Consider the following 27,990-nt stretch of genomic DNA (forward strand, 5'->3'; position numbering starts at 1 on the left):
GTCAGACACCCTGAGCCAATAGGCTGGTCCTGGATTTATTTCATAATTTACTGGCATAATTTACATATTACTATTTAACTACTTATGGCTCTATTACTATTTATTATTTATGATGCAACTGTAACGAAAACCAATTTCCCCCGGGATGACTATGACTACGACGACAACAGGTGGTACCCCTCGAGCTGCGCTCCTGAATCGTGTGGATAAACCCCACCCCACCCCACTCCCCACTCCCCACTCCCCACTCCCCCCCCACTCCCCACCCCACCCCACTCCCCACCCCCCACCCCACCCCACTCCCCACCCCACTCCACACCTCACCCCACCACACTCTACTCCCCACCCCACTCCCCACTCCACCCCACCCCAGTCCCCACCCCACCCCCCCCACTCCCCACCCCACCCCCCCCACTCCCCAACTCTGACTCCGCGACTTTTATATGTCCAGCTGCTGCTGGTGGGGGCTCAGCCCGGAACGTCGACTTTCCTTGCCGTGACTGCTGAGTTTGTGCGCGGTACCTGGGTCTGCGGGTTTTCTCTGGTTCCGGTTCTGAAACTTACTTTGACCCCTGGAGAGGGGGGGCAGTGTCGGAGACAGGACAACTCCCGCGCCGCCGCCGCCGAGCGCTTGCCCGAGGACGCGCGCTCCCGCCGCCGAGCGCTTGCCCGAGGACGCGCGCTCCCGCCGCCGTGCGCTTGCCCGAGGACGCGCGCTCCCGCCGCCGTGCGCTTACCCGAGGACGCGCGCTCCCGCGCCGCCGCCGCCGCCGCCGCCGCTGTTCGCTGACCAAGAGCGCGGGCTCTGATGCCAACCGTCCGCAGTTTGAAATCGCAGGTCGGCGCCGCCTCGGCCAATCAGCTGAGGCGGTGGATGAGACACGTGACTCGGAGCGTCCAATAGATTCAGAGCGGTTGCCCGGTGAGCTGCCGTTTGTTTCAGGAAGGGCTCGGTGAGGCGCCAATTTAAACCGGGGGTGGGGGTGGGGACCGGGCAATGGGGGGGGGCAGGGGGAGAGACGGGACGGGTGAAGGGAGTTGTGGTGAAGAGACGGAGGGGGATGAGACGGGACGGGGGAGTGACGGGGTGGGGGTGAGACGGGGTGGGGGTGAGACGGAGGGGGATGAGACGGGGCGGGGGGGAGACGGAGGGGGGAGAGACGGGACCGGGGTGAGACGGGACGGGGAGACGGAGGGGGATGAGACGGGGCGGGGGGGAGACGGAGGGGGGTGAGACAGGACGGGGGGAGACGGGACGGGGGGGAGACGGGACGGGGGGGAGACGGGACGGGACGGGGGTGAGACGGGACCGGGGTGAGACGGGACGGGGAGACGGAGGGGGAGTGACGGGATGGGGGGACGGAGCGGACAGACGGGACGGGGAGACGGGACGGGGGTGAGAGGGGATGGGGGGACGGAGGGGGAAGACGGGACGGGGAGACGGAGGGGGAGAGACGAGACGGGGGTGAGACGCGGGGGGGGGGAGAAATTGCCTGGGTGGGGAGAGGTGGGACACGGGCAGCCACCGATGGGTTAGGTGAAGAGAGACATGACTGTGGGGAGGAGGGGGGAGAGACGGGCAAGGGGCTGGGGATTGAGAGACGGGGCGGATGAAGACAGACGAGGCGGGGCAGGGAGAGGGGGAGATATAGGCCAGTGCGGACGGGGGGAGAGAAGGGCAGGGGCAGAAAGGAGGTGGGGTAGAGGGGGAGATGGGCCGGTGGGGTAGGGACAGAGACGGGGTTGTGTGGAGATGGGGGTAGGGGGAAGAGAGTAAGTCAGGCCTGGGGGGTAGAGAGATAGAGAGAGTTGGGGTGGGGGGAGTTCGAGAGAAATGAAGAGATGGGGTAGATGGGGTGGGGGCTGGGGAGAGACAGGGTGGGGGTAGAGGGAGTGGGAGGGAGAAGATGCCAAGGGTGATGAGGGTGGTTGGATAGGAGTTGGGGAGAGAGGTGAGGGAGGGGATGGTGGAGGGTGATGAGGGGTTTGGGGAGATGGTGATGGGAGAGGTGAGGGAGGGGAGGGTAGAGAGTGATGAAGGGTTTGAGAAGATGGTGGATAGTGATGAGGGATTTGGGGAGATGGTGATGGGAGAGAGGCGAGGGAGGGGATGGTGGGTGATGAGGGGTTTGGGGAGATGGTGGACAGTGATGAGGGGTTTGGGGAGATGGTGATGGGAGAGAGGTGAGGGAGGGGATGGTGGGTGATGAGGGGTTTGGGGAGATGGTGATAGGGAGAGAGGTGAGGGAGGGGATGGTGGAGGGTGATGAGGGGTTTGGGGAGATGGTGATAGGGAGGGAGGGGAGGGCAGAGAGCGATAAGGGGTGAGTTGACAGAGGAACGGGACTGAAGGGGTGACGGGGTTGGTCGGACTGACGGGGAGTGGGCATGGGCTGGGATGGGGGTGACAGGGGTGTGTGTTGCTCTGTTTCTCCCACCTTTACCCTGTTCTAAAACTGGCTGTGACACACCCACTCCCTCTCCACTCAGCACTGATTCGCAGAATGGATTGGAGCCGGGGGTTACCTGTTGGCCAAGACAGACCCGCTGAGAGCCGGCCCCTGACGAAGAAACGCAAACTACAGGATGAAAATGCAGAGGTGAGCAGCTCCAAATCGGACCAGGATTAGGTTGTTATCGCTGTTTTATAAGACATTGTTTGATTTGGTGATATTGCCCAGAGGTTTTTCAGAAATGAAGAATGAGACACAAAGCTGAGTTATTAAACGTTCTCTCCACACTCAGGATTGTGTGGCCAGACATTGTCTCTGAATTTGCCAGTGGTACAACTGTTGGCAGAATGTTAGATGGTCATGAGGAGGCAAGTGGAGTGGTGTCAAAACAACAAACGGGCACTTCGTCAGGAGAAGACCTGCAGATGCTGGACACTGCCTGGCCTGCAGCATTTTGTGTGTGAAACTTGCACTCTTCATCAGTAAGATAAAGGAGTTGATTGTGGACTTCATAAAGGGCAAGACGAGGGAACACAGATAAGTCCTTTATCAGGGATCTCTGGGGAAAGGGTGAGCAACTTCAAATACCTTGGTGTCAAGATAAAGATGTGACGTAGGATCGGAAGATGTTGAATTCTTGTGGGTTAAATTAACAATCTGCAAGGGTAAGAGGACCCAGATGGCAGTTATCTACAGGCCTCCAACAGTGGCCGGGAGGTGGACCACAGGGAATAGAAAAGGCATGTCTATAGGGCAATGTTATGATAGCTGAGGGAAATTTCATCATGTGGGAAGATCAAGTTGGAAATGGATCTCTAGAGTGAGTTTGTTGAATGCCTACAAGATGGCTGTTTAGAGTAGTTTGTCATTGAGCTTACGACAGCATTAGCTATACCGGATTGGGTGTTATGTAACGAAATGGAGGTGGTTAGGGAGCTTCAGGTAAAAGAATCCTTAGGTATCAGTGATCACAATATGATTGTGTTCAACTTGAAATTTGACAGGGAGAAAGTAAAGTCTGATGTAGCAGTATTTCAGTGGAGTAAAGGAAATTACAATGGAGTAATTACAGAGAGAAGTTGGCCAAAGTAAATTGGAAGGAGTTGTTGGCAGGGATGACAGCCGAGCAGCAATGGTGTGAGTTTCTGGGGAAAAATGAGGAAGGAGCAGGATAGATGGTATTCCAAAAATGAAGAAACACTCAACTGGCAAAATAGTACAATTGTGGCTGACAAGGGAAGTCAAAGCTAATGTCAAACCGAAAGAGAGGGCATACCACAAAACAAAAATTAGTGGGAAGACCGGATTGGGAAGCTTTCAAAATCCTACAGAGCAACTAAAAGAATCATAAGGAGGGAAAAGATGAAATATGAAAGCAAGCCAGCAAACAGTATCAATGTGGATAGTAAGAGCTTTTCAAGCATGTAAAAATTAAGAGATGAGAGTGGATATAGGACCACTAGAAAATGAGGCAGGAGAAATAATAATGGGGGCCAAGTAGATAGCTGATGAACTAAATGAATATTTTGCATCAGTCTTTACTGTGGAGGACACTAGCAGTGTCCCAGATGTTAATGGATATGAGAAAAGAGAAGTAAGTGCAGTTACCATGACAAGGGAGAAGGTGATCAAAAAGCTGAAAGACCCAAGGGTAAATAAGTCACCTGGGGCATATGAACTTCGCCCTAGGCTTCTGAAAGAGGTAGCAGTAGAGATTGTGGAGGCATTAGAAATGATCTTTCAAAAATCATCAGACTCTTGTATGGTGCCAGAGGACTGGAAAATTGCAAATGTCACTCCACTCTTTAAGAAAGGGGGAAGGCAGCAGAAATACAATTATAGACCAGTTAGCCTGACCTCAGTGGTTGGGAAGATGTTGGAGTCAATTGTTAAGGCTGAGGTTGTGGAGTACTTGGTGACACAGGACAAGATAGGTCAAAGTCAGCATGGTTTTCTTAAGGGAAAATCCTGTTGGAATTCTTTGAGGAGTAGGATAGATAAAGGGGATGCAGTAGATGTTGTACATTTGGACCTTCAGAAGGTCAAACATGAAGCTAAGAGCCCATGATATTACTGGAAAGTTACTGGCATGGTTAGAGCATTGACTGATTAGTAGGAGGCAGCGAGTGGGAATAAAAGGATCCTTTTCAGGTTGGCTGCCAGTGAGCAATTACATGTATATTATATAAAATTATAAGCTACCATAGAAAAGTTAAACTAGAAGAAAAAACCAAGAGAAATAACAATCTTACACCCTGCCATTTGTTGTTTGTGGTAAATTACAAAACCACCAAATAAATACAAAAGTGAGCTTGTGTTCGTGGACTGTTCAGAGATCAGATGGTGGAGGGGAAAGATAGGCCACTGCCAGTAGCTCACCAGAGTCTTCTGTCCAGGGCCAGTCTTTTCTGTTGTCTTCAGGTGCAGCTCATCTTTTTGGTGTATCCCTCCTCTCCCAGGGATGAGGTCTTTGGATCTTCTGTTGGCGTTTCGGTAGCGCTGGATTTTTATGGGATGGGGTTGCTAGCCCTGTCCCCAGTCCTCTTTTCACAACAGGTTTGGGACTGTCCATGGGGAAGAATCTGTTCCTAAAACGTTGTGTGTGTCTTCAGACTCCTGTACCCTCCGCCCTGATGGTAGCAATGAGAAAAGGGCGTTGTCTGGGTGGTGAGGGTCTTTTGAACATGCCTCGAAGTTGGGGTGGCTGCTTGAGTCAGCTTGTCTTGATATTGTGCATTAGAGCCTTTGTACCAGCCGTAATTGTACTGAAGGACTGAGTGGCCACCCTTGCTCCCATTTCTAAAGTACTTACCCAGCCAAATTCAAAGCACTGCACATCACCCAAAGGGACAGAATCAGGTGAATTGATAGAGGTAGACAAGGGGGTGGTGCAGGTGGATGCTGAAAATGAGGGCATAGCAACACAATGCAGGAGGGACTCAGCAGGCCAGGCAGTATCTGAGGACGGGAATGAACGACCGAGATCCTTCGTCCAAGATTCATGATTGTTCAATGTCATTTCCAGTGCTCAAGTGTGAAGGAGAACAAAGTAATTGTTGCTTCCAATCTGATGCAGCACAAAAACCCCACAAAAGATAAGAACACAATAATAAAAAACACAATAAATGCAAATACATAAGATAACTTGTATATAGAGATTGTGTGTCCTCAGTATTGCTGGACACAGGAGTGTCTGTACGTAAGGTGACTGACAGGAAATGATAAGGTAGTGGTGTAAGGGTGGGTTAGTGTGTGGAGGTGTTGGTTAGCCTCACTGCTTGGGGAAAGTAACTGTTATTGAGTCTGGTGATCCTGGAGTGGATGCGATGATGTTACCGGCCCTTTTCTGGCACTTTTCTGTATGTACGTCCTTGATGTTGGGTAGGCTGGTGTTGGTGATGCATGGAGAGTTTTGACCACCCGTTATCGAGCCACCTTGCCCGCCACAGTGCCAAGCAACATGTTAGCATGCTCTCTGCAGTTCATCTGTAGAATGACATGAGTATAGATGTGTAAAGTCCAGCTCTCTTCAGTCTCAGAAAGTAGCTTTCCTGATTGTGTGGAATATATTATGGGATCATGAGAGGTTGTGTGAGATGTGCACTTCCAGGAGTTTGAAACTGCTTGAAGTTTCCACTTCTGTGCTGCGGTGTGACTGGTGCGAGTTCTCCCCAAGTTGATAGCCATCTCTTTTGTCTTGTCATGAAGAAAGAGGTTATTTGTCTGGTACCAAGCCTCAGGTTCTTCCACCTTCTCTCTGTAGGCCATCTCATCGTTGTTGGTGGTGAGTTTGTCGTCAGCGAACTGACAGTGTGACTACTGGAGTGTTTGGCCGCGCAGTTGTGTGCGAGCAGAGTGCCCAGCACTGGGCTCGGCACGAGGGGTGGGCTTACCCCTGCTGAGGGTGGTGGGGAGGGAGGAGGGCTCTGAGGTCTGTAACTGGTGCACCAATTGTGAGTTGGAGAGCTCTGAGAGAGGAGGCAGCGCACAGGCCCGGGAGCAAAGTTTAAAAGGGGAAAGCATCACGGGAACTCGGCTATAACCGGAACACCAATCATGAGTCGGAGAGCTGGGAAGGTCCAGGCATAAAAGGGAGACACTGCCTAGTGGAGCGGCCATCGATGGAATGGTTTGAGGCAGAATGGTAGGACTTTGGCTCATTTGGGCTTCAGCGAGGTCAGTGAGTAGGGGGACTTCATTTTTTTTTTCCCCTTGCATTTTTTTTTGAGGGATAGAGAGCACCTGAAGGCACATGACAAGATAGGCCAAAGTCAGCATGGTGCCCTGAAAGGAAAATCCTGCCTGACTAACCAACTGCAATTTTTTGAAGAAATTACAAGCAGGGTAGACAAAGGAAATACAGTAGATGTGGTGTACTTGGATTTTCAGAAGGCCTTTGACAAGACGCCACACATGAGGCTGCTTAGCAAGATAAGATCCAATGGAATTACAGGGGAGTTACTAGCCTGGGTGGAGCATTGGCTGATTGGCAGAAAACAGAGAGTGGGAATAAAGGGATCCTATTCTGGCTGGCTGCCGGTTATCAGTGGGCAAAGAAGTGGCAAATGAAATACAATGTTGGAAAGTGTATGGTCATGCACTTTGGTGGAAGAAATGAATGGGCAGACTATTATTTAGATGGGAAGAGAATTCAAAATGCAGAGATGCAAACGGACTTGAGAGTCCTTGTGCAGGATACCCTAAAGGTTAACCTCCAGGTTGAGTTGGTGGTGAAGAAAGCAAATACAATTTTGACATTCATTTCTAGAGGTATAGAATATAAGAGCAGGCTCTATAAGGCACTTGTGAGACCACACGGAGTGTTGTGTGCAGTTTTGGGCTCCTTATTTTAGAAAGGATATACTAACATTGGAGAAGGTTAGAGAAGATTCACGAGAATGATTCCAGGAATAAAAGGGTTACCATATAGAAACATTCTGAATGTTAAAAGGCCTGCACAGATTAGATATGGCCAAGTTATTTCCCATGGTAGGGGAGTCCAGGACAAGAGGGCACGACTTCAGGATTGAAGGATGTCCACTTAGAGCAGAGATGTGGAGAATGGCCTACTTCTGCTCCTATATCCTATGGTCTGTTGGTTAAGAAATCCAACACCCAGTTGCACAGTTGTGTATATTTATACCGAGGGATTTAACTAAGGTTTGTGGAACAATAGTGTTGAATACCGAACTGATATCCAGAACAACATTCTGGCATAAGTTCCACCAGGACTCGGGTTGAAGATCCAGCAAGACGTCACGGACAGCTGCTTCATGCAGACGCTGATTTGCAGTGAGTTGCCACAGATAGTGGTTGAGGTAGGCAGATTAACGTTATTTGTAACCCTTCCAGGCAAGTCCTTGTATAGGAGAGGTTTCGTGGGCTATGGGTCAAATGCAGACAGCACAGTCAGCGTGGAGGAGTTGTCTCCTTTCTGACCATGTCATCTACCACCCTGACTCCAGTACTTCTCACCAGAGTCCTTGAACAGACTGCAGCTTCCCCGTTTTACATTGGTAATATCCCAGGCTTCATGTCAGGCACACCACCACCCCGCCCCCCCCCCGGGCCTCACCCAAAACACATGAATGATCATTGTGCTCTATCCCTCTGTCCTTCTCTAATGCCAGCATTCCTTGACATGCCCCTACTCCCAAGCCTCACCACCCACTCCTGCTGACATCATTCAGGCCCTAAACAGTCCTTCCAGGTGAGGTGACTCTCCATCAGGGTCATCTACTGTATCCACTGTCCCTAGTGCAGCCTCCTCTATGTTGGTGACATCCAACAGATTGGTGGATTGCTTCGTTGAGCACCTTTGCTCTGACTGCCGCAAAAGACGGGTTTTCCTGTTATCTACCCATTTTAATTCTACTTCCCATTTCCATTTGGACATGTCTGTCATGGGCTCCTCTACCGTCACAAAGAGGCCACTCAAGTTGGAGGAGCCTGATGGCATGAATATCAATTCCTCCAGCCTTGTAATTTCTCCCCCCTCCTCTCCCTAGTCTCTTTTTTCATTCCCCATATCGGCTCTTCCCTCACTCCTTCTCTTCTTCTCACCTGCCCATCACCTCCTGGTGGTGTTCCTCCTTTCCGTTCTTTCACTCTTCTCTCCAATCAGATTCTTTCTTCTCCAGCCCTCTACTTCTTCCGCTTATCACCTCCCAGCTTCCTTCTTCATTGCTCCCCTGCCGCACCCACCTACTTTTCCCCTCACCTGGTCCGCCTAACACCTGCCAGCTTGTAGTCCTACCCCTCCCACACCTTATTCTGGCTTCTGCCCCATTGCTGTCCAGCGCTGGTAAAGGGCATCATCCGCCTGAAGTTTTGACTGTTCATTCCTCTCCATAGATGCTGCCTGACTTGTTGAGTTCCTCCAGCATTATGGGTATGTTGCTCGAGATTACCAGTGTGTGCAAAATCTCTTGTGTTTATCAGTCATGGCCTTGTGTACATTTCCACTGACCCACCAACCCTCCTCGACTGCGACTGCCCACCGGCATAATATTCCTTCAGTGAGATTTACTGGAGGACCAACATTATTCTAATCCATGCCGACTGCCATAACTGAAGCAGGTGAGCACTTGGAAATGTGCTGAGATCAGAGGGTATACTTTGTACTTTATGTTCAGAACAAAATGGGGAGGGTCTGTGATATGAGGAATCACAGAAAGTGTAGTATACCTGTAACCCAGCTCAACATGGTTATTGTACAGAACTGAATTAATTTTGCACTCGGACATTTCCTGAGCTTTGGGAAAGGGCAATTGCCAGTTTTCTTCTAAGTCTTTGGCTTCATAGTGACAGCACAAAGGGGTTAGTTTTAAATGGTGCTTGGCATACATATGACACTGTCTCTTTTTGTTTATGGTTTGGAGCAACAGAATATCACTGGAAGTACAGTTAACAACCGGATCCCATCATTACAACGCTCACGACTTCCACAGCCTTTAGCGAAGAAGACAGAGCTGACAACAGCAGTGACCAGAACCAACGTGAGTCCCTCTGAGTGCCAGTCAAAGTATGGATGGGAGGGTCAGAGTCCCTAATGTGTGACGACTAAACACCGATGATGCTCAGGGAGGGTGGGGTCAGGGTGGGTCAGAGAAGTTTAGTAGAAGTGTAATATTCATTGCCCAGTGTCAGATCTGGATGTGTGGTTGGGAGGAGGGTCGGAGGGAAAGAGAAAAAGGCCTCATTCCCCACGTTACACTCGATGCTTGTGAAATGCCGTTGGTTTCTTCAGCTGTGTAAGTCTAGGGAAGATGCTCCCAATCTGCCAAACCCGTGAGATTGAGACGGCTCTCACCCCGCCCAAACCCTGGTTTGTGTGGATGCTGTGTAACTTGCTACCCGGTTATAAATTAGTGCCACATAATAACAGGCAATACACTGCATATGATTAAAGGAATTATATTTATTAATCTTATGTCACGTGCCCAGCAACAATGAATATATAATTGAGTCAGGTTTGAAAAAACAAACATAAACATTTATTAAACTCTGCTCAACAATAGCGAAAAGAATTCAAACGACTAACTTAACCGGAAGTTAACTGCTATGCGGCAACTCTGGAACAGTTCCTAAAGTGGTAAATTCAAACACAGTCTTAAAATGGTAAATTCGAAAGTCCAAGTGATTTACACAGTCAGTAAGGAGAGACTTCTCTGGAAACAGATTTCTTCGAAGACTTGACGTTACTGCTGATCCCGTCCAAAGGATTCGCGACGAAGGAAATAAAATGGCTTAAAGGAACTGATCTTTTCCTGGTGAATGAACACTGCAAAAAAAAAAACCTTCCTGATATTACAGGGGTTATCTCAGATGCAGGTCACTATTTCTGAACGAAGATTCAATAAGGTCGATCCTTTATGAAACCACCGAACGACACCAACTTTACTCGATCCTTCAGATTCCCGTACTTTAGTAAGATCTTCACTCTCCAATACTACCGTAAAGATAAATCAAAGATACCCCAAGCAAAACTGGCAGCGATTGGCGAAACTGCCAGCACAACGATTTTACCTTGCAATAGAAAGTAAAACTCCACTTTAAAACGAAACTGTGTCATGAGATGAATACGCAGCATAATGGAGTAACAGATGAACTAACGAAAACTAAACTGCGTCACAACAGGGGTTTCCCTTTATATATCTGTTGAGAACATGTCATCACGTGACCTCACACTCGTGGGAAAATCACATCACCCCACCATCACAAGACCATTACGTCATGCTCACAAGATACTCAATTACATCTTGGTCATAAGACAGTCACAAGATGCCTACGAGGTATGTAACACTTAATTTACCTAAAGGTTTAGTAAAGAAAAGGGCCCATTTTAATTAAACAGTCAGATGTACAAGTTGGAGCTGGGCCTCAGTGGCTGTCAGTGAAACAAGTTGGACCTCAATGGATCGGCACCTGGCTCCATCGAATCACGATCGCGCACCGGGTCAAATCCTACACCCGGTTCTGTCCAGCATCTTCGTCTTCATCTCCCACTGAACAAAGACCAGCCCAAAACCAACCTTCTCTGCACTCTTTCAACCTTATTAATATCCTTCCTGTAATTTGGTGACCAAAACTGAGCACGATACTCCAGATTCGGCCTCACCAATGCCTTATACAACCTCATCATAACATTCCAGCTCTTATACTCAATACTTCGATTAATAAAGGCCAATGTACCAAAAGCTCTCTTTACGACCCTATCTACCTGTAACGCCACTTTTAGGGAATCTTGTACCTGTATTCCCAGATCCCTCTGTTCCACTGCACTCCTCAGTACCTTACCATTAACCCTGTATGTTCTACCTTGGTTTGTCCTTCCAACGTGCAATACCTCACACTTGTCTGTATTAAACTCCATCTGCCATTTTTCAGCCCATTTTTCCAGCTGGTCCAAATCCCTCTGCAAGCTTTGAAAACCTTCCTCACTGTCCACTACACCTCCAATCTTTGTATCATTAGCAAATTTGCTGATCCAATTTACCACATTATCATCCAGATCATTGATATAGATGACAAATAACAATGGACCCAGCACTGATCCCTGTGGCACACCACTAGTCACAGGCCTCCACTCTGAGAAGCAATCCTACTACCATTCTTTGGTTTCTTCCATTGAGCCAATGTCTGATCCAATTTACCACCTCTCTATGTATACCTAGCAACTGAATTTTCCTAACTAACCTCCTATGCGGGACCTTGTCAAAGGCCTTACTGAAGTCCATGTACCCATCCCTGCTTAAGGTTGGTCTTGGGCTGGTCTTTGTTCAGTGGGAGATGAAAGTTGCCTCACAGGTGGATAGGGTAGTTAAGAAAGCCTATGGGGTGTTAGCTTTCATAAGTCGAGGGATAGAGTGTAGAGTCGCGATGTAATGATGCAGCTCTATAAAACTCTGGTTAGGCCACACTTGGAGTACTGTGTCCACTTCTGGTCACCTCACTATAGGAAGGATGTTGAAGCATTGGAAAGGGTACAGAGGAGATTTACCAGGATGCTGCCTGGTGTAGAGAGTGTGCATTATGATCAGAGATTAAGGGAGCTAGGGCTTTACTCTTTGGAGAGAAGGAGGATGAGAGGAGACGTGATAGAGGTATACAAGATAATAAGAGGAATAGATAGAGTGGATAGCCAGCACCTCTTCCCCAGGGCACCACTGCTCAGTACAAGAGGCAGCTTTCAGGGATCTGTGGACATGTAACCCCAGATCCCTCTGCTCCTCGACACTACCAAGTATCCTGCCATTTACTTTGTATTTTGCCAGTCACTACGGAAAAGGATCTTGGCGATTGTTGGGATGATTTACATCGGACTGAAAAGCTTGACCGTGTAGATATTAAGGAAGAGGATGTGCTGGAGATTTTGGAAAGCATCAAGTTGGATAAGTCAATGGGACCAGACGAGATGTACCCCAGGCTACTGTGGGAGGCGAGGGAGGAGATTGCTGAGCCTCTGGTGATGACCTTTGCATCATCAGTGGGGACGGGAGAGGTTTCAGAGGGTTGGAGGTTGTTCCCTTATTCAAGAAAGGGGGCAGAGAGAGCCCAGGAAATTGTAGACCAGTGAGTCTTACTTCAGTGGTTGGAAAGTTGATGGAAAAGATCCTGAGAGGCAGGATTATGAACGTTTGGAGAGGCATAATATGATTAGGAACAGTCAGCATGGCTTTGTCAAAGGCAGGTTGTGCCTTACGAGCCTGATTGAATTTTTTGAGGATGTGACTAAATAGATATAGTGTATATGGATTTCAGCAAGGCATTTGATAAGGTACCCCATACAAGGCTTATTGAGAAAGTAAGGAGGCATGGGATCCAAGGGGATATTGCTTTGTGGATCCAGAACTGGCTTGCCCACAGAAGGCAAAGAGTGGTTGTAGACGGGTCATATTCTGCATGGAGGTCGGTGACCAGTGGTGTGCCTCAGGGATCTGTTCTGGGACCCCTTCTCTTCGTGATTTTTATGAAAGACCTGGATGAGGAAGTGGAGGGATGGGTTAGTAAATTTGCTGATGACACAAATGTTGGGGGTGTTATGAATAGTGCAGAGGGCTGTTAGAGGTTACAGCGGGACACTTCTCTGTGGATTGTCACCTTGTCGTGGTGGAGAAGCTTGTGTGGTCCTGTGATCCTGAGAGCAATGCCGTCTGGAGCTATGCTCCTGGTAAGGTCACCCATGGCGGTAAGGTCGAGGGTGAGGTCCCTGACAAAGAACAATCCAACCAAGACCTCAACGGTGGAACAGGCGGATGAAGTTACTTTGAACTCAACGGCTGTGAAGGCGGATGAAGGCTGCAACAAATCCATCAGCTCCAATCGTCATGGTTTCCATGCCATTGGAATCAGTTGGTTGATTTGTGAAGTATCGTGTGCTTCTTGGAGTGCAACATCAAGTACACGTTAAACAAATACACGCACAGGCGTCTTCACTCTGTGGGCTCAATGGAACGAAGACCATCATCCTCGACCTCGAGAGATAGCCACAACGACAACAGCGGGACATCGATAGGATGCAAAACTGGCCTGAGAAGTGGCAGATGGAGTTCAACCCAGATAAGTGTGAAGTGGTTCATTTTGGTCGGTCAAATATGATGGCAGAATATAGTATTAATGGTAAGACTCTTGGCAGTGTGGAGGATCAGAGGGATCTTGGGGTCCGAGTCCATAGGACACTCAAAGCAGCTGCGCAGGTTGACTCTGTGGTTAAGAAGGCATACGCTGCATTGGCCTTCATCAATCATGGGATTGAGTTTAGGAGCCGAGGGGTAATGTTGCAGCTATATAGGACCCTGGTCAGACCCCAATTGGAGTACTGTGCTTAGTTCTGGTCGCCTCACTACAGGAAGGATGTGGAAACCATAGAAAGGATGCAGAGGAGATTTACAAGGATGTTGCCTGGATTGGAAAGCGTGCCTTATGAGAACAGATTGAGTGAACTTGGTCTTTTTTCCTTGGAGCGATGGAGGATGAGAGGTGACCTGGTAGAGGTGTATAAGATGATGAGAGGCATTGATCGTGTGGATAGCCAGAGGCTTTTTCCCAGGGGTGAGATGGCTGCCACAAGAGGGCACAGTTTTAAGGTGCTGGGGAGTAGATACAGAGGAGATGTCAGGGGTAAGTTTTTTACGCAGAGAGTGGTGAGTACGTGGAATGGGCTGCTGGCGGTGGTGGTGGAGGCGGGTACGATGGGGTCTTTTAAGAGACTTTTGGATAGGTACATGGAGCTTAGAAAAATAATGGGCTATGGGTAACCCTTGGTAATTTCTAAGGTAAGGACATGTTCGGCACAGCTTTGTGGGCCAATGGACCTGTATTGTGCTGTAGGTTTCCTATGTTCTATGTTAAATACCTACAGCATAGAAGTAAAAATGTGAACCAGGGCATTACACTTGCATAAAAACACAATGACTGAAGTTCAGTTTATGCTTTCATAGATGCCCTGGGTAATTACAATTTGACATGCCAATTGCCATTACATTCTGGTCGTCTTCTCACTTCTTCTGGAGTTAGATAATATGTCAGTGGATGTTGTACACTCTATTCCTCTGAGCACTTCTCCAGTGTCCTTACCATCCATGCACATGAACTAAAGCTGGAGCAGTTTTCCATTAAACTTTGCTGATTCTAAAGCCTAGTTCTCGCACTCGATTACCCAAACTGAACCAAATGCTTTGCGAGACAATTTCTCAATCACAAGCAGCAAAGTTCTTGGTACACCTTGCATACCATTTGATTGGATTCAAAAGAAGAGGATTTGAGTCGGTTGGATTACCACAACAGCAGGCAGGCACTAAATAAAGACTTCATGATATATTAATTTGGTGGGCAATTCCTGATGGTAAAAACTGAGAAATTACTCCAGCAGTGGGGCTAATCCTCCCAGTTAAGGTTGCTGGATGTTTGAGTATATTCCTCAGTTTGCTTTAAGTAGGCCAGTTAAGGTGTGTGTGTGAAATTGATAGCAATGCGGTACACTCTTTCTTTCTCTCCCTCCACCCCCCCCCACCTCCCCCTTATTTAGCCAGTTGGGGCTGGGGCTGTGAAGAAAGTTGCCTTCAGTAGTGTCTCCCTCAGTACATCCAGGAGCAAGGTGGCGTCAAGCATGGCTGGCAAGGGGGCGAAGAGTCACTATGGAGGTATATGACCTCTCCCTTCTCTCATTTCTCCATGAATGCAATCTGTGTGTTGTCAGCCTCGGGGTGGTATGGACAGGGTGGGTAAACTTTGCCCTCGGGGTGGTACAGACAGGGGGTGGCTAAACTGGGCCCTCGGGGCGGTACGGACGGGGGGTGGGTAAACTGTGCCCTCGGGGTGGTATGGACAGTGTGGGTAAACTGGGCCCTCGGGGTGGTACGGACAGTGTGGGTAAACTGTGCCCTCGGGGTGGTATGGACAGTGTGGGTAAACTGGGCCCTCGGGGCGGTACGGACAGGGGGTGGGTAAACTGTGCCCTCGGGGCGGTACGGACAGGGGGTGGGTAAACTGGGCCCTCGGGGTGGTACGGACGGGGGGTGGGTAAACTGTGCCCTCGGGGTGGTATGGACAGTGTGGGTAAACTGGGCCCTCGGGGCGGTACAGACGGGGTGGCTAAACTGGGCCCTCGGGGCGGTACGGACAGGGGGTGGGTAAACTGGGCCCTCGGGGTGGTACGGACGGGGGGTTGGGTAAACTGTGCCCTCGGGGTGGTATGGACAGTGTGGGTAAACTGGGCCCTCGGGGCGGTACGGACAGGGGGTGGGTAAACTGTGCCCTCGGGGCGGTACGGACAGGGTGGGTAAACAGTGCCCTCGGGGCGGTACGGACAGGGGGGGTAAACTGTGCCCTCGGGGAGGTACGGACAGGGGGTGGGTAAACTGTGCCCTCGGGGTGGTATGGACAGTGTGGGTAAACTGGGCCCTCGGGGTGGTACGGACGGGGGGCGGGTAAACTGTGCCCTCGGGGTGGTATGGACAGTGTGGGTAAACTGGGCCCTCGGGGTGGTACGGACGGGGGGTGGGTAAACTGTGCCCTCGGGGTGGTATGGACAGTGTGGGTAAACTGGGCCCTCGGGGTGGTATGGACAGGGTGGGTAAACTGCCCTCGGGGTGGTATGGACAGGGAGTGGGTAAACTGTGCCCTTGGGGTGGTACAGACAGGGGATGGGTAATGTGCCCTCAGGGTGGTATGGACAGGGGGTGGGTAAACTGGGCCCTCGGGGTGGTACGGACAGAGGGTGGTTAGTTGTTGGCCCTCGTGGTGGTACGGACAGTGTGGGTAAACTGTGCCCTCGGGGAGGTACGGACGGGGGGTGGGTAAACTGTGCCCTCGGGGTGGTATGGACAGTGTGGGTAAACTGGGCCCTCGGGATGGTACGGACGGGGGGTGGGTAAACTGTGCCCTCGGGGTGGTATGGACAGTGTGGGTAAACTGGGCCCTCGGGGTGGTACGGACGGGGGGTGGGTAAACTGTGCCCTCGGGGTGGTATGGACAGTGTGGGTAAACTGTGCCCTCGGGGCGGTACGGACAGGGGGTGGGTAAACTGTGCCCTCGGGGCGGTACGGACAGTGTGGGTAAACTGTGCCCTCGGGGCGGTACGGACAGGGGGTGGGTAAACTGTGCCCTCGGCGGTACGGACAGGGGGTGGGTAAACTGTGCCCTCGGGGCGGTACGGACAGTGTGGGTAAACTGTGCCCTCGGGGCGGTACGGACAGGGGGTGGGTAAACTGTGCCCTCGGGGCGGTACGGACAGGGGGTGGGTAAACTGTGCCCTCGGGGAGGTACGGACAGGGGGTGGGTAAACTGTGCCCTCGGGGCGGTACGGACAGGGGGTGGGTAAACTGGGCCCTCGTTACGGACGGGGTGGGTAAACTGTGCCCTCGTGGCGGTACGGACAATGTGGGTAAACTGGGACCTCGGAGCGGTACGGACAGGGTGAGTAAACTGTGCCCTCGGGGCGGTACGGACAGGGTGGGTAAACTGGGCCCTCGTTACGGACGGGGTGGGTAAACTGTGCCCTCGGGGCAGTACGGACAGGGGGTGGGTAAACTGTGCCCTCGGGGCGGTACGGACAGGGGGTGGGTAAACTGTGCCCTCGGGGCGGTACGGACAGGGGGTGGGTAAACTGGGCCCTCGGGGCGGTACGGACAGGGGGTGGGTAAACTGGGCCCTCGGGGCGGTACGGACAGGGTGGGTAAACTGTGCCCTCGGGGCGGTACGGACGGGGGGGGTAAACTGGGCCCTCGGGGCAGTACGGACAGGGGGTGGGTAAACTGTGCCCTCGGGGCGGTACGGACAGGGAGTGGGTAAACTGGGCCCTCGTGGCAGTACGTACAGGGTGGGTAAACTGGGCCCTCGTGGCGGTACGGACAGGGTGAGTAAACTGGGCCCTCGTGGCGGTACGGACAGGGTGGGTAAACTGGGCCCTCGTTACGGACGGGGTGGGTAAACTGTGCCCTCGGAGCGGTACGGACAGTGTGGGTAAACTGGGCCCTCGTGGCGGTACGGACAGGGTGGGTAAACTGGGCCCTCATTACGGACGGGGTGGGTAAACTGTGCCCTCGGGGCGGTACGGACAGGGTGTGGGTAAACTGTGCCCTCGATGCGGTACGGAGAGGGGGTGGGTAAACTGTGCCCTCGGGGCGGTACGGACAGGGGGTGGGTAAACTGGGCCCTCGGGGCGGTACGGACAGGGGGTGGGTAAACTGTGCCCGCGGGGCGTTACGGACATGGGGTGGGTAAACTGTGCCCTCGGGGCGGTACGGACAGTGTGGGTAAACTGTGTCCTCGGGTCGGTACGGACAGGGGGTGGGTAAACTGTGCCCTCGGGGTGGTACGGACAGTGTGGGTAAACTGTGCCCTCGGGGCGGTACGGACAGGGGGTGGGTAAACTGTGCCCTCGGGGCGGTACGGACGGGGTGGGTAAACTGTGCCCTCCGGGCGGTACGGTCAAGGTGGGTAAACTCTGCCCTCCGGGCGGTACGGACAGTGTGGGTAAACTGTGCCCTCGGGGCGGTACGGACAGGGTGGGTAAACTGTGCCCTCGGGGAGGTACGGACAGGGGGTGGGTAAACTGTGCCCTCGATGCAGTACGGACAGGGTGGGTAAACTGGGCCCTCGGACGGGGTTGGTAAACTGTGCCCTCGGGGCGGTACGGACAGGGGGTTGGTAAACTGTGCCCTCGGGGCGGTACGGACAGGGGGTGGGTAAACTGTGCCCTCGGGGTGGTACGGACGGGGTGGGTAAACTGTGCCCTCGGGGTGGTACGGACAGGGGGTGGGTAAACTGTGCCCTCGGGGAGGTACGGACAGGGGGTGGGTAAACTGTGCCCTCGGGGAGGTACGGACGGGGTGGGTAAACTGGGCCCTCGGGGCGGTAGGGACAGGGGCTGGGTAAACTGTGCCCTCGGGGAGGTACGGACAGGGGGTGGGTAAACTGTGCCCTCGGGGTGGTACGGACAGGGGGTGGGTAAACTGGGCCCTCGGGGCGGTACGGACAGGGGGTGGGTAAACTGTGCCCTCGGGGCAGTACGGACAGGGTGGGTAAACTGTGCCCTCGGGGAGGTACGGACAGGGGGTGGGTAAACTGTGCCCTCGATGCAGTACGGACAGGGTGGGTAAACTGGGCCCTCGGACGGGGTGGGTAAACTGTGCCCTCGGGGCGGTACGGACAGGGGGTGGGTAAACTGTGCCCTCCGGGCGGTACGGACAGTGTGGGTAAACTGTGCCCTCGGGGCGGTACGGACAGTGGGTGGTTAAACTGGGACCTCGGGGCGGTACGGACAGTGTGGGTAAACTGTGCCCTCGAGGCGGTACGGACAGGGGGTGGGTAAACTGTGCCCTCGGGGCGGTACGGACAGGGGGTGGGTAAACTGGGCCCTCGTTACGGACGGGGTGAGTAAACTGTGCCCTCGAGGCGGTACGGACGGGGGGTGGGTAAACTGGGCCCTCGGGGCGGTACAGACAGGGTGGGTAAACTGTGCCCTCGGGGCGGTACGGACAGGGGGTGGGTAAACTGGGCCCTCGGGGCGGTACGGACAGGGTGAGTAAACTGTGCCCTCGAGGCGGTACGGACAGGGGGTGGGTAAACTGGGCCCTCGGGGCGGTACGGACAGGGGGTGGGTAAACTGGGCCCTCGGGGCGGTACGGACAGGGGGTGGGTAAACTGGGCCCTCGGGGCGGTACGGATAGTGTGGGTAAACTGGGCCCTCGGGGCTGTAGGGACAGGGGGTGGGTAAACTGTGCCCTCGGGGCGGTACGGACAGGGGGTGGGTAAACAGTGCCCTCGGGGCGGTACGGACAGGGGGTGGGTAAACTGTGCCCTCGGGGCGGTACGGACAGGGGGTGGGTAAACTGTGCCCTCGGGGCGGTACGGACAGGGGGTGGGTAAACAGTGCCCTCGGGGCGGTACGGACAGGGGGTGGGTAAACTGGGCCCTCGGGGAGGTACGGACAGGGGGTGGGTAAACTGTGCCCTCCGGGCGGTACGGACAGTGTGGATAAACTGTGCCCTCGGGGCGGTACGGACAGGGGTGGGTAAACTGGGCCCTCGGGGAGGTACGGACAGGGGGTGGGTAAACTGGGCCCTCGGGGAGGTACGGTCAGGGGGTGGGTAAACTGTGCCCTCGGGGCGGTACGGACAGGGGGTGGGTAAACTGGGCCCTCGGGGAGGTACGGTCAGGGGGTGGGTAAACTGTGCCCTCGGGGCGGTACGGACAGGGGGTGGGTAAACTGGGCCCTCGGGGAGGTATGGTCAGGGGGTGGTTAGTTGTCCGCCCTCGTGGTGGTATGAATGAAGTGGTGAAAAGTGGACACAAGCCTGACCTGAGCTCACACTGTCAGCTTGTTGAACTGTTAAAGGTTTTCTCAGGCTAATGTAACAAACCACCGAGTGTTTTCCGCAGCCCGGCAGGCGATGACAGTGAAAGGGACTGAGAGCAGACCTGCAACAACGGCCACTGTTTCCAACAGCACTTCAGGTATGGACGTCCATGTCTCCAAACTCGTAAACTAGAACCAATTTCTTGTGCCATTAAACAAAGTGAGGTGAGTTAAGAGATGGATTTAAATTGTGATGGGATGTTTTCACTGTACGGTGGGTGGGGTTTGGGGTGGGGAACTAGGAAGGAGGCGATAGGGCTCTCCTGTCCTTTTGCAGCTGAGATTGTAGTTGATCTACCATCGGGACGCTGCTCCTGCAACAGGCAACAGGTCAGCTTTAAGCTGTAGGCAAGTGGCTGTAGCAATCCCTCGTTGCCTGTGGCCTTGCTCATTGGGATTAGGGAAAGAAGCAGGTTAGCAGTTTGGGGTCTTCAGGTGTGGGACCACTTGATGGACTCTGACCTTGCCATTGTAGGGAAATGGACCATTGGGTCAGCACTCACAAAATGCTGGAGGAGCTCAACTGGTCAGCAATGAAGAGACAGTCAACACCTTGGGCCAGGACCCTTCTTCAAACTAGAAAGGAAGGGGGAAGACGCCGGAATAAAACGGTTGTGGGAGGGGGAGGGAGGCGAGCTGGAAGGTGACAGGTGAAAGCAGGTGGGTGGGGAAGGTAAAGGCCTGCGGGAAGAATCTGGAAAAGGAGGAGAACAGGCCACAAGAGATAGCGAAAGAGAAGTCAGAGGCAACAGTGGGGAACAGGAGAGAGAAGGAGGGAATCATTTCTCTGAGTCAGGATCACAGCTGGGTGAGGGGAGAGATGGCAGCTCAGACTGGGTTATCAGGAATGTCTGAGTCAGGATCACAGCTGGGTGACGGGGAGAGATGGCAGTTCAGACTGGGTTATCAGCAATATCTGAGTCAGGATCACAGCTGGGTGATGGCGAGAGATGGCAGCTCAGACTGGGTTATCAAGAATGTCTGGGTCAGAATCACCGCTGGGTGACGGCAGTAGAATTGGCAGCTCAGACTGGGTTACCAGAGCTGACTTCTTGAATGAAGGACAGAGATGGGGTGATTGCACACAATTTTCCCCAGGGAAGGTTAAGCCACCTGTGGATGACTACATGGATAAGAAAGATTTGGTGGAATATGGGACCATTACAGGTAAAATGTGGATAGATTAGATTGGCACTTGGGCCAGAAGACCAATCTGTATGTTTGTAACAGAAATCTGAATTTATTCTGGTGTTCAAAATGCTGCAGTCCAATCAGACAAGCTATTTTCTTCAAGCCTTGGGGTTGGAGATTGGATCTTTCATCAGAGTGTTGTAGATGGGCACAGGTTGGAGCTGGCATCTTTCATCTGACTGTCGTAGATGGGCACAGGTGGCATGGGATCTTTCATTGGACGCTGTTGTAGATGGGCACAGGTTGGAGATTGGATCTTTCATCTGACCGTGTTGTAGTTGGGCACAAGCAGAGGTTGGACTAAATCTTCATTGACCCCCTTTTGAACGACTGATTGGACAGTGGAGCATGGTGGTGAAGTCCTGTTCGACCTGCAGAGATCGTGGAATATCCTTTGTACAGATGGCTGCAGGGGTGGATGATGGAGACCAGGGAATTGGTTGTTTCTAGAAGAGCAGAGGTGCAGAAATAGTTGAGCTGCGGCCAGCGGATCTCTGTCCACTATGGTAGAGGGGAAATCCAGGTTAGAGAGAAAACAACGTTGGACTAGAATCATTCTTTGTGTAACTCCAAGAAAAGATCAGGGAACAATCTCTATCTAGTGGACACCAAATGTCTAAATCCCTGAATGTCTTCAGATCCACAAGTTTATTTCATGGTGGTCACAGTGAGCAATGGACCATGTCAATCTGTGTTTCCATTGGATGCTTTCTTGTCTCAAGTTTTAAAGCAGTGAATGGTGCCTAGTTGTGCATTGCTGGGTGTTGTATCAAGACCAACCTTTCTTCAGTTGTTGAAAATGTGTTTCAATTTCAATTGAGTTTCCTGTGTCAGATACTGTAAGTAATTTCCTGTACAGGAGAACCTGAGACTTGTTGCTGCGGATCTGATGCCGCACAGGAACACTATAAAGTAAAGAACACAACAACAATAATTAAAAACATACTGAAGAACACATAAGACAGCTGGTATTCATTGATCGATTGTGTGTCCATAAAGTGATGCTGGACACAGGAGTGTCTGTGCAGAAGGTGACTGACAGGAAATGATAAAGTTGTGGGTGTCGAGGGGTGGCTTAGCGGGTGGAAGTGTTGGATTGGCCTTACTGCTTGGGGACCGTAACCGTTTGAGTCTGGTGTGGTTGTTACGGGAGTGGGACAAATAATCCATCAGCAGGGTGGCTGGGAGCCTTCGTGATTGTCACCGGCCTTTTCCCAGCACCTTTCAGTATGTTTGGTATGACTGACAAGCAGTAGTCAGAAATTCTGTTGGTCACTGTCGAAATGTGCTCCTTTTCACAGCAGCGCTGAAGAAGCGCCCAGCTTGGGACTTGAAAGGCCAGCTGGAGGACATGAAGAAACGGATGTCGGAGTACTCGGGAAAGCTCCAGCTCTCGGAGCAGCAGAGGAAAGAGTTTCAGGAAAGTGCGGGTTTGCACAGCAAACATTTGTCTGCCGCCGTTTCACGAAACAAGGAGCTTGAAGACAAGCTGCAGTTAGTATTCCTTTGGAAGGCTATCAGTAATGGCTGGAATTGAATTGGACAGCCCGTTGGCTTCCCTTTGCACCCAGTGTAAATGTTGCTGCAGGCTTTGTGTTCATATTTTAGCATGAGATGGTCGCATTATTTATAGTAATACATGCAGTAAATTAATTCCAGTGGCAGTAGGTCAGAATTGTATTCAATCCTTCCACTTTCCTTGCAGTCATAACGTCTCTTAAAAGTCTCTCATGTATCTGTGTCTACTATCAAAGACAGAGCATTCCAGGCAGCCAACTCAAATGTACTGAAAGGTGTGCTTTTTATAAAATCTTGTCTCTCATATCTCCTTTGAAATTGCCCCCTCTCACCTTCAATGCACAGGGTGGGGTGCCTGGAATGCACTAGAGCCAGCCAGATACATCAGAGACTTTTAGACAGTCACATCAATATGAGGAAAGTGGAAAGATATAGACATTGTGCTGGCAGAGGGGTTACAATAGTTGGCCATTTAATTGCTAATTTAGTTTGGCACATCATTGTGGGGCAGATGGCCTGATCCTATACGGTACTGTTCCATGTTCTAGAAGGTACTCCAGCTGTCATCGCTGAAGATGAGCCTTGTGTCAGAGGGGAGGATAATCACGGAGTCTTTATCTTTTAAACGTTCTCCTAGTGTTAGTGGATGTGGCAGAGTGTTGTTCTGATCATTCTGTTCAGGTTACTGGAGCCTCTGGTGCAGAGCACAAGTTTGGAGTTGGAGAAGTACCGACGAGAGAACGCTGCCCTACAGGAGCTGTTACAACTCCGCGACACTCAACTCAGCACTTTAACTGCTGAAGCTGAAGAACTCTCCGCTGTGGTCAAAGCGTTAAAGGTAATGTCACACTTCTGGGTGTTTAGATAACATTTCCCCTTCCATTCCTCAGCCAAATGAAGGGTAGGAGTAGGGGACCTTAAATCTATCCTCTAGAAACACCTGGCTTGGCTCATTCTGGTCCAGGCCTGATACTTTGCTGTTGAACAGTGTGTGAAGATTGGAGAAGGTGTTAGCTGGAGTCAGTACAGAGAGAATCATGGGGCAATTAAGGAAGGATTAAGATGATTAGAGAGTAGGATGCCTGAGTGGGGTGTTAAGTAGCAGGTGAGGTGTGGGTGGCCCTGGAGGTATCTACAGTGAGTTCAGAGGGAAGGATGAAAAAGATTTAGGGAAGAAGAGTTAAACGTGATGCCCCTCTGGAGGAGGAAGATTGATTCTTTGGACATTCCAGTTGTCCTTGGCCAGAGGCTGGAGAAACTGGAATCATTGCCACAGATGGCTGCAGAGGCCACGTCATTGGGTATATTTAAAGCAGAGGGTGCTAGATTCTTGATTAGTCAGGAGTCAAAGGTAATGGGGAGGAGACAGGAGAGTGGGGTTGAAAATAAATCAGCCCTGATGGAATGGTGGAGCAGACTCGATGGGCTGAGTGGCCTCATTCTGCTCCTGTGTCCTATGGTCTTGCAGGTGAGATGTGGCCCTTCAGCCAAAGCAAGCCTTACCCTTCTGATTTGATCACCTTCTGTACTCTGTTAACAAATGCAGCCTGCGGAAATCTGACTCAAATTCTCAACGGTTCCATTTAGAGAGACGGTGCAGAATCTTCCACAATCTCCAGCGACTTGTAACTTTCCCCATGTGAAGCTTGTGCCTTTCCCAAATCTCATTTACAAGTGACATCAGATGAGTATCTGGAACTGCTTGTGGCCTGTGCAAAATCCTTTTGGGGTTCAAACTCTGCACCTTGTTGTGTTTTGAGTTACCGAGCTGTAAGTAGGTGGAATTGCCAATATTACCTTTAGATTTGGTGCTGATACTGTTAGGAGAGATTTCAGGTGTTGCTAACTCTATGCTATTTCCTCCTCTTGTGCCTCAATGAAGCCATCTTCATGATGCAGGAGCAACACCTTATTCTGTCTGGGTAGCCTTCGACCTCATCGCATGGATATCGATTTCTCCTTTTGATTTTTCTCCCCTCACTCTGTGTTCCTCTCATCTGCGTATCACTTCCCCCGGCCCCCCACCTTTCCCTTTCTCCACACTTGTCTCTTATCAGATAACTTATTCCCTAGTCCTTTACCCTTCCCACCCTCCTGGCTTCACCTATCATCTTTTCGCTATCCTCCTTCCCCTCCCCCGTCTTTTTATTCTGGCATCTTTCCCCCTCCTTTCCAGTCCTAAAGAAAGGTCTTGGTCCGAAACCTTAACAGTTTATTCATTGCCACAGATGGACCTGCTGATTTCCTCCAGCATTTTGTGTGTGTTGCCTCGGGTTTCCAGCACCTGCAGAATCTCTTGTGTTTTTGCCGTGTTTCTGTGACCAGACGGCATGCATCATGTCTGTGAATGTGTACAACTACAATGCTGATTAGCCATATTGCTCTCCTGTCCAGGCCACGCTATCCTGCAAAGAGGAGGAGCTCGTGCAGAAGACTGAGTGTCTGGAGGAACAGCAGAAGATCATTGCCAGTCAGGCAGATAAACTACAAAGTATGGAGCAGACACTTACAAATCTGGAGCTGGAAAGACGGCGACTGCACAATACAGTACAAGAGCTGAAGGTACAGTGGGTCCAAGCAGTCGTGGCACTTCCACTCGCCCAAGGAGGACCTTGTAATCCTTGACGAATTGGGGATGGAATTGAATTCACTGCACCTCTGTGTAGGGGAAAAGCAGGAGAGCCTGCAAGGGCTGGTGGTTCCCCTGACCTGCTTTATATTTGAGGCCATGAGCCAGGACTGCCTGGATGAGTAAGTGCAGTGATTCTCACAAAATGGAAGGCCGGACGGCCACATCTGCGCCAGGTGCGTCGAGCTACAGCTCCTTAGGGACCAAGTTAGGGAACTGGAGCTGCAGCTCGATGACCTTCGTCTGGTCAGGGAGAGTGAGGAGGTGATAGAGGGAAGTTACAGGCAAGTAGTCACACCGGGGCCTTGGGAGACAGCTATATGGATAACAGTAAGGAGAGGGAAGGGCTAGAGTCAGATACTAGAGAGTACCCCTGTGGGTGTCCCCCTTAACAATAAGTACTCCTGTTTGAGTACTGTCTGGGGGGGACAGCCTACCTGGGGGAAGAAACAGTAGCTGCATCTCTGGCACAGAGTCTGGCCCTGTAGCTCAGAAGGGTGGGGAAAGGAAGAAGGCAGCATTGACAGGGGACTCTGGATGCAGGAAAGAAACACAGATGTTAGTTCGCCTCCCAGGTGCCAGGGTCTGGGATGTTTCTGATCGTGTCCACGATATCCTGAAGTGGGAAGGAGAACAGCCAGAGGTTGTGGTACATATTGGTACCAATGACATAGATAGGAAAATGGAGGAGGTCCTGAAAACAGACTAAAGGGAGTTAGGAAAGAGGCTGAGAATCGGGACCTCAAAGGTAATAATCTCTGGATTACTGCCTGTGCCACTTGACAATGAGTATATGAATAGAGTGAAGTGGAGGACAAACGTGTGGCTGAGGGATTGGATCAGGGGGCAGGGATTCAGATTTCTGGATCATTGGGACCTCTTTGGGGGCAGGCGTGACCTGTACAAAAAGGATGAGTTGCGCTTGAATCCCAGGGGAACCAATATCCTGGTGGAGAGGTTTGCTTAGGCTATTGGGGAGAGTTTAAACTAGAACTGCTGGGGGGTGGGAACTGAACTGAAGAGACTGAGGAAGGGGAGGTTGGCTCACAAATAGGAAAAGCTTGTAGTGAGTGTGAGAGGGAGGTTAGGCAGGTGATAGAGAAGGGATGCACTCAGACTGAAGGTTTGAGATGTCTATTTTAATCCAAGAAACATCATGAACAAAGTGGATGAGCTCAGAGCATGGATCAGTACTTGGAGCTATGATGTTGTGGTCATTACAGAGACTTGGATGGTTCAGGGGAAGGAACGGTTACTTAGAGTGCCAGGCTTTAGATGTTTCAGGAAGGACAGGGAGGGAGGCTAAAGAGGTGGGGGCGTGGTACTGCTGATCAGAGATAGTGTCACGGCTGCAGAAAAGGAGGAAGTCATGGAGGGATTGTCTACGGAGTCTCTGTGGGTGGAAGTTAGGAATAGGAAGGGGTCAATAACTACTGGATGTTTTTTATAGACCACCCAATAGTAACAGGAACATCGAGGAGCAGATAGAGAGACAGGTTCTGGAAAGGTGTAATAATAACAGGGTTGTTGTGGTGGGAGATTTTAATTTCCCAAATATTGATTGGCATCCCCCTAGAGTGAAGGGTTTTGATGGGGTGGAGTTTGTTGGGTGTATTCAGGAAGGTTTCCTGACACAATATGTAGATAAGCCTACAAGAGGAGAGGCTGTACTTGATCTGGTATTGGGAAATGAACCTGGTCAGGTGTCAGATCTCTCAGTGGGAGAGCATTTTGGAGATAGTGATCACAATTCTATCTCCTTTACCATAGTATTGGAGAGGGATAGGAACAGACAAGTTAGGAAAGTGTTTAATTGGAGTAAGGGGAAATATGAAGATACCGAGCAGGAACATGGAAGCATAAATTGGGAACAGATGTTCTCAGGGAAATGTACGGCAGAAATGAGGCAGATATTCAGGGGATATTTGTGTGGAGTTCTGCATAGGTACGTTCCAATGAGACAGGGAAAGGATGGTAGGGTACAGGAACTGTAGTGTACAAAAGCTTTTGTAAATCTAGTCAAGAAGAGAAGAAAAGAAAAGCTTACGAAAGGTTCAGAAAACTAGGTAATGACAGAGATCTAGAAGATTATAAGGCTAATAGGAAGGAGCTTCAGAATGAAATTTTGGAGAGTGAGAAGAGGCCATGAGAAGGCCTTGGCGGGCAGGATTAAGGAAAACCCCAAGGCATTCTACATGTATGTGAAGAGCAGGAGGATAAGACGTGAGAGAATAGGACCGATCAAGTGTGACAGTGGGAAAGTGTGTATGGAACCGGAGGAGATAGCAGAGGTAGTTAATGAATACTTTGCTTCAATATTCACCATGGAAAAGCATCTTGGTGATTGTAGGGATGACTTACAGTGGACAGAAAAGCTTGAGCATTTAAATATTAAAGAAGAGGATGTGCTGGAGCTTTTGGAAAGCATCAAGTTGGATAAATTGCTGGGACCAGATGAAATGTACCCCAGGGTACTGTGGGAGGCAAGGGAGGAGATTGCTGAGCCTCTAGCAATGATCTTTGCATCATCAATGGGGACGGGAGAGGTTCCCGAGGATTGGAGGGTTGTAGATGTTGTTCCCTTATTCAAGAAAGGGAGTAGAGATAGTCCATGAAATTATGAGGTGATTCATTTTGGTAGGTCAAAAATGATGGCAGAATATGGTATTAATGGTAAGACTCTTGACAGTGTGGAGGATCAGAGGGATCTTGGGGTCTGAGTCCATACGACGCTCAAAGCTGATGTGCAGGTTGACTCTGTGGTTAAGAAGGCATACGGTGTATTGGCCTTTATCAATCGTGGGATTGAGTTTAGGAGCCGAGAGCTATGTTGCAGC

General features: G+C 51.0%; 1 protein-coding gene across 4 annotated transcripts in view; it reads left to right on the top strand.

The window, feature by feature from the left end:
- Positions 1 to 842: 842 nt before the first annotated feature.
- The window catches only part of kifc1 (kinesin family member C1), a 59,277-nt gene continuing 32,129 nt past the window's right edge, over positions 843 to 27,990 (top strand). Inside the window, exons 1-8 of one of the 4 annotated variants that reach the window (XM_063047857.1) lie at positions 843 to 953; positions 2,491 to 2,600; positions 9,335 to 9,451; positions 14,983 to 15,097; positions 19,839 to 19,913; positions 22,311 to 22,500; positions 23,206 to 23,362; positions 24,919 to 25,086. In XM_063047857.1, coding sequence (XP_062903927.1) covers positions 2,505 to 2,600; positions 9,335 to 9,451; positions 14,983 to 15,097; positions 19,839 to 19,913; positions 22,311 to 22,500; positions 23,206 to 23,362; positions 24,919 to 25,086 — 918 coding nt within the window. In that variant the 5' untranslated portion in view covers positions 843 to 953; positions 2,491 to 2,504. Of the gene's footprint in view, positions 954 to 2,490; positions 2,601 to 9,334; positions 9,452 to 14,982; positions 15,098 to 19,838; positions 19,914 to 22,307; positions 22,501 to 23,205; positions 23,363 to 24,918; positions 25,087 to 27,990 lie in introns of those variants that run through there. The other 3 variants (XM_063047856.1, XM_063047858.1, XM_063047859.1) reach the window with 3 other exon arrangements.

The sequence above is a fragment of the Mobula hypostoma genome, chromosome 5 (assembly GCF_963921235.1).
Source record: "Mobula hypostoma chromosome 5, sMobHyp1.1, whole genome shotgun sequence".
Classification (NCBI taxonomy): domain Eukaryota; kingdom Metazoa; phylum Chordata; class Chondrichthyes; order Myliobatiformes; family Myliobatidae; genus Mobula; species Mobula hypostoma.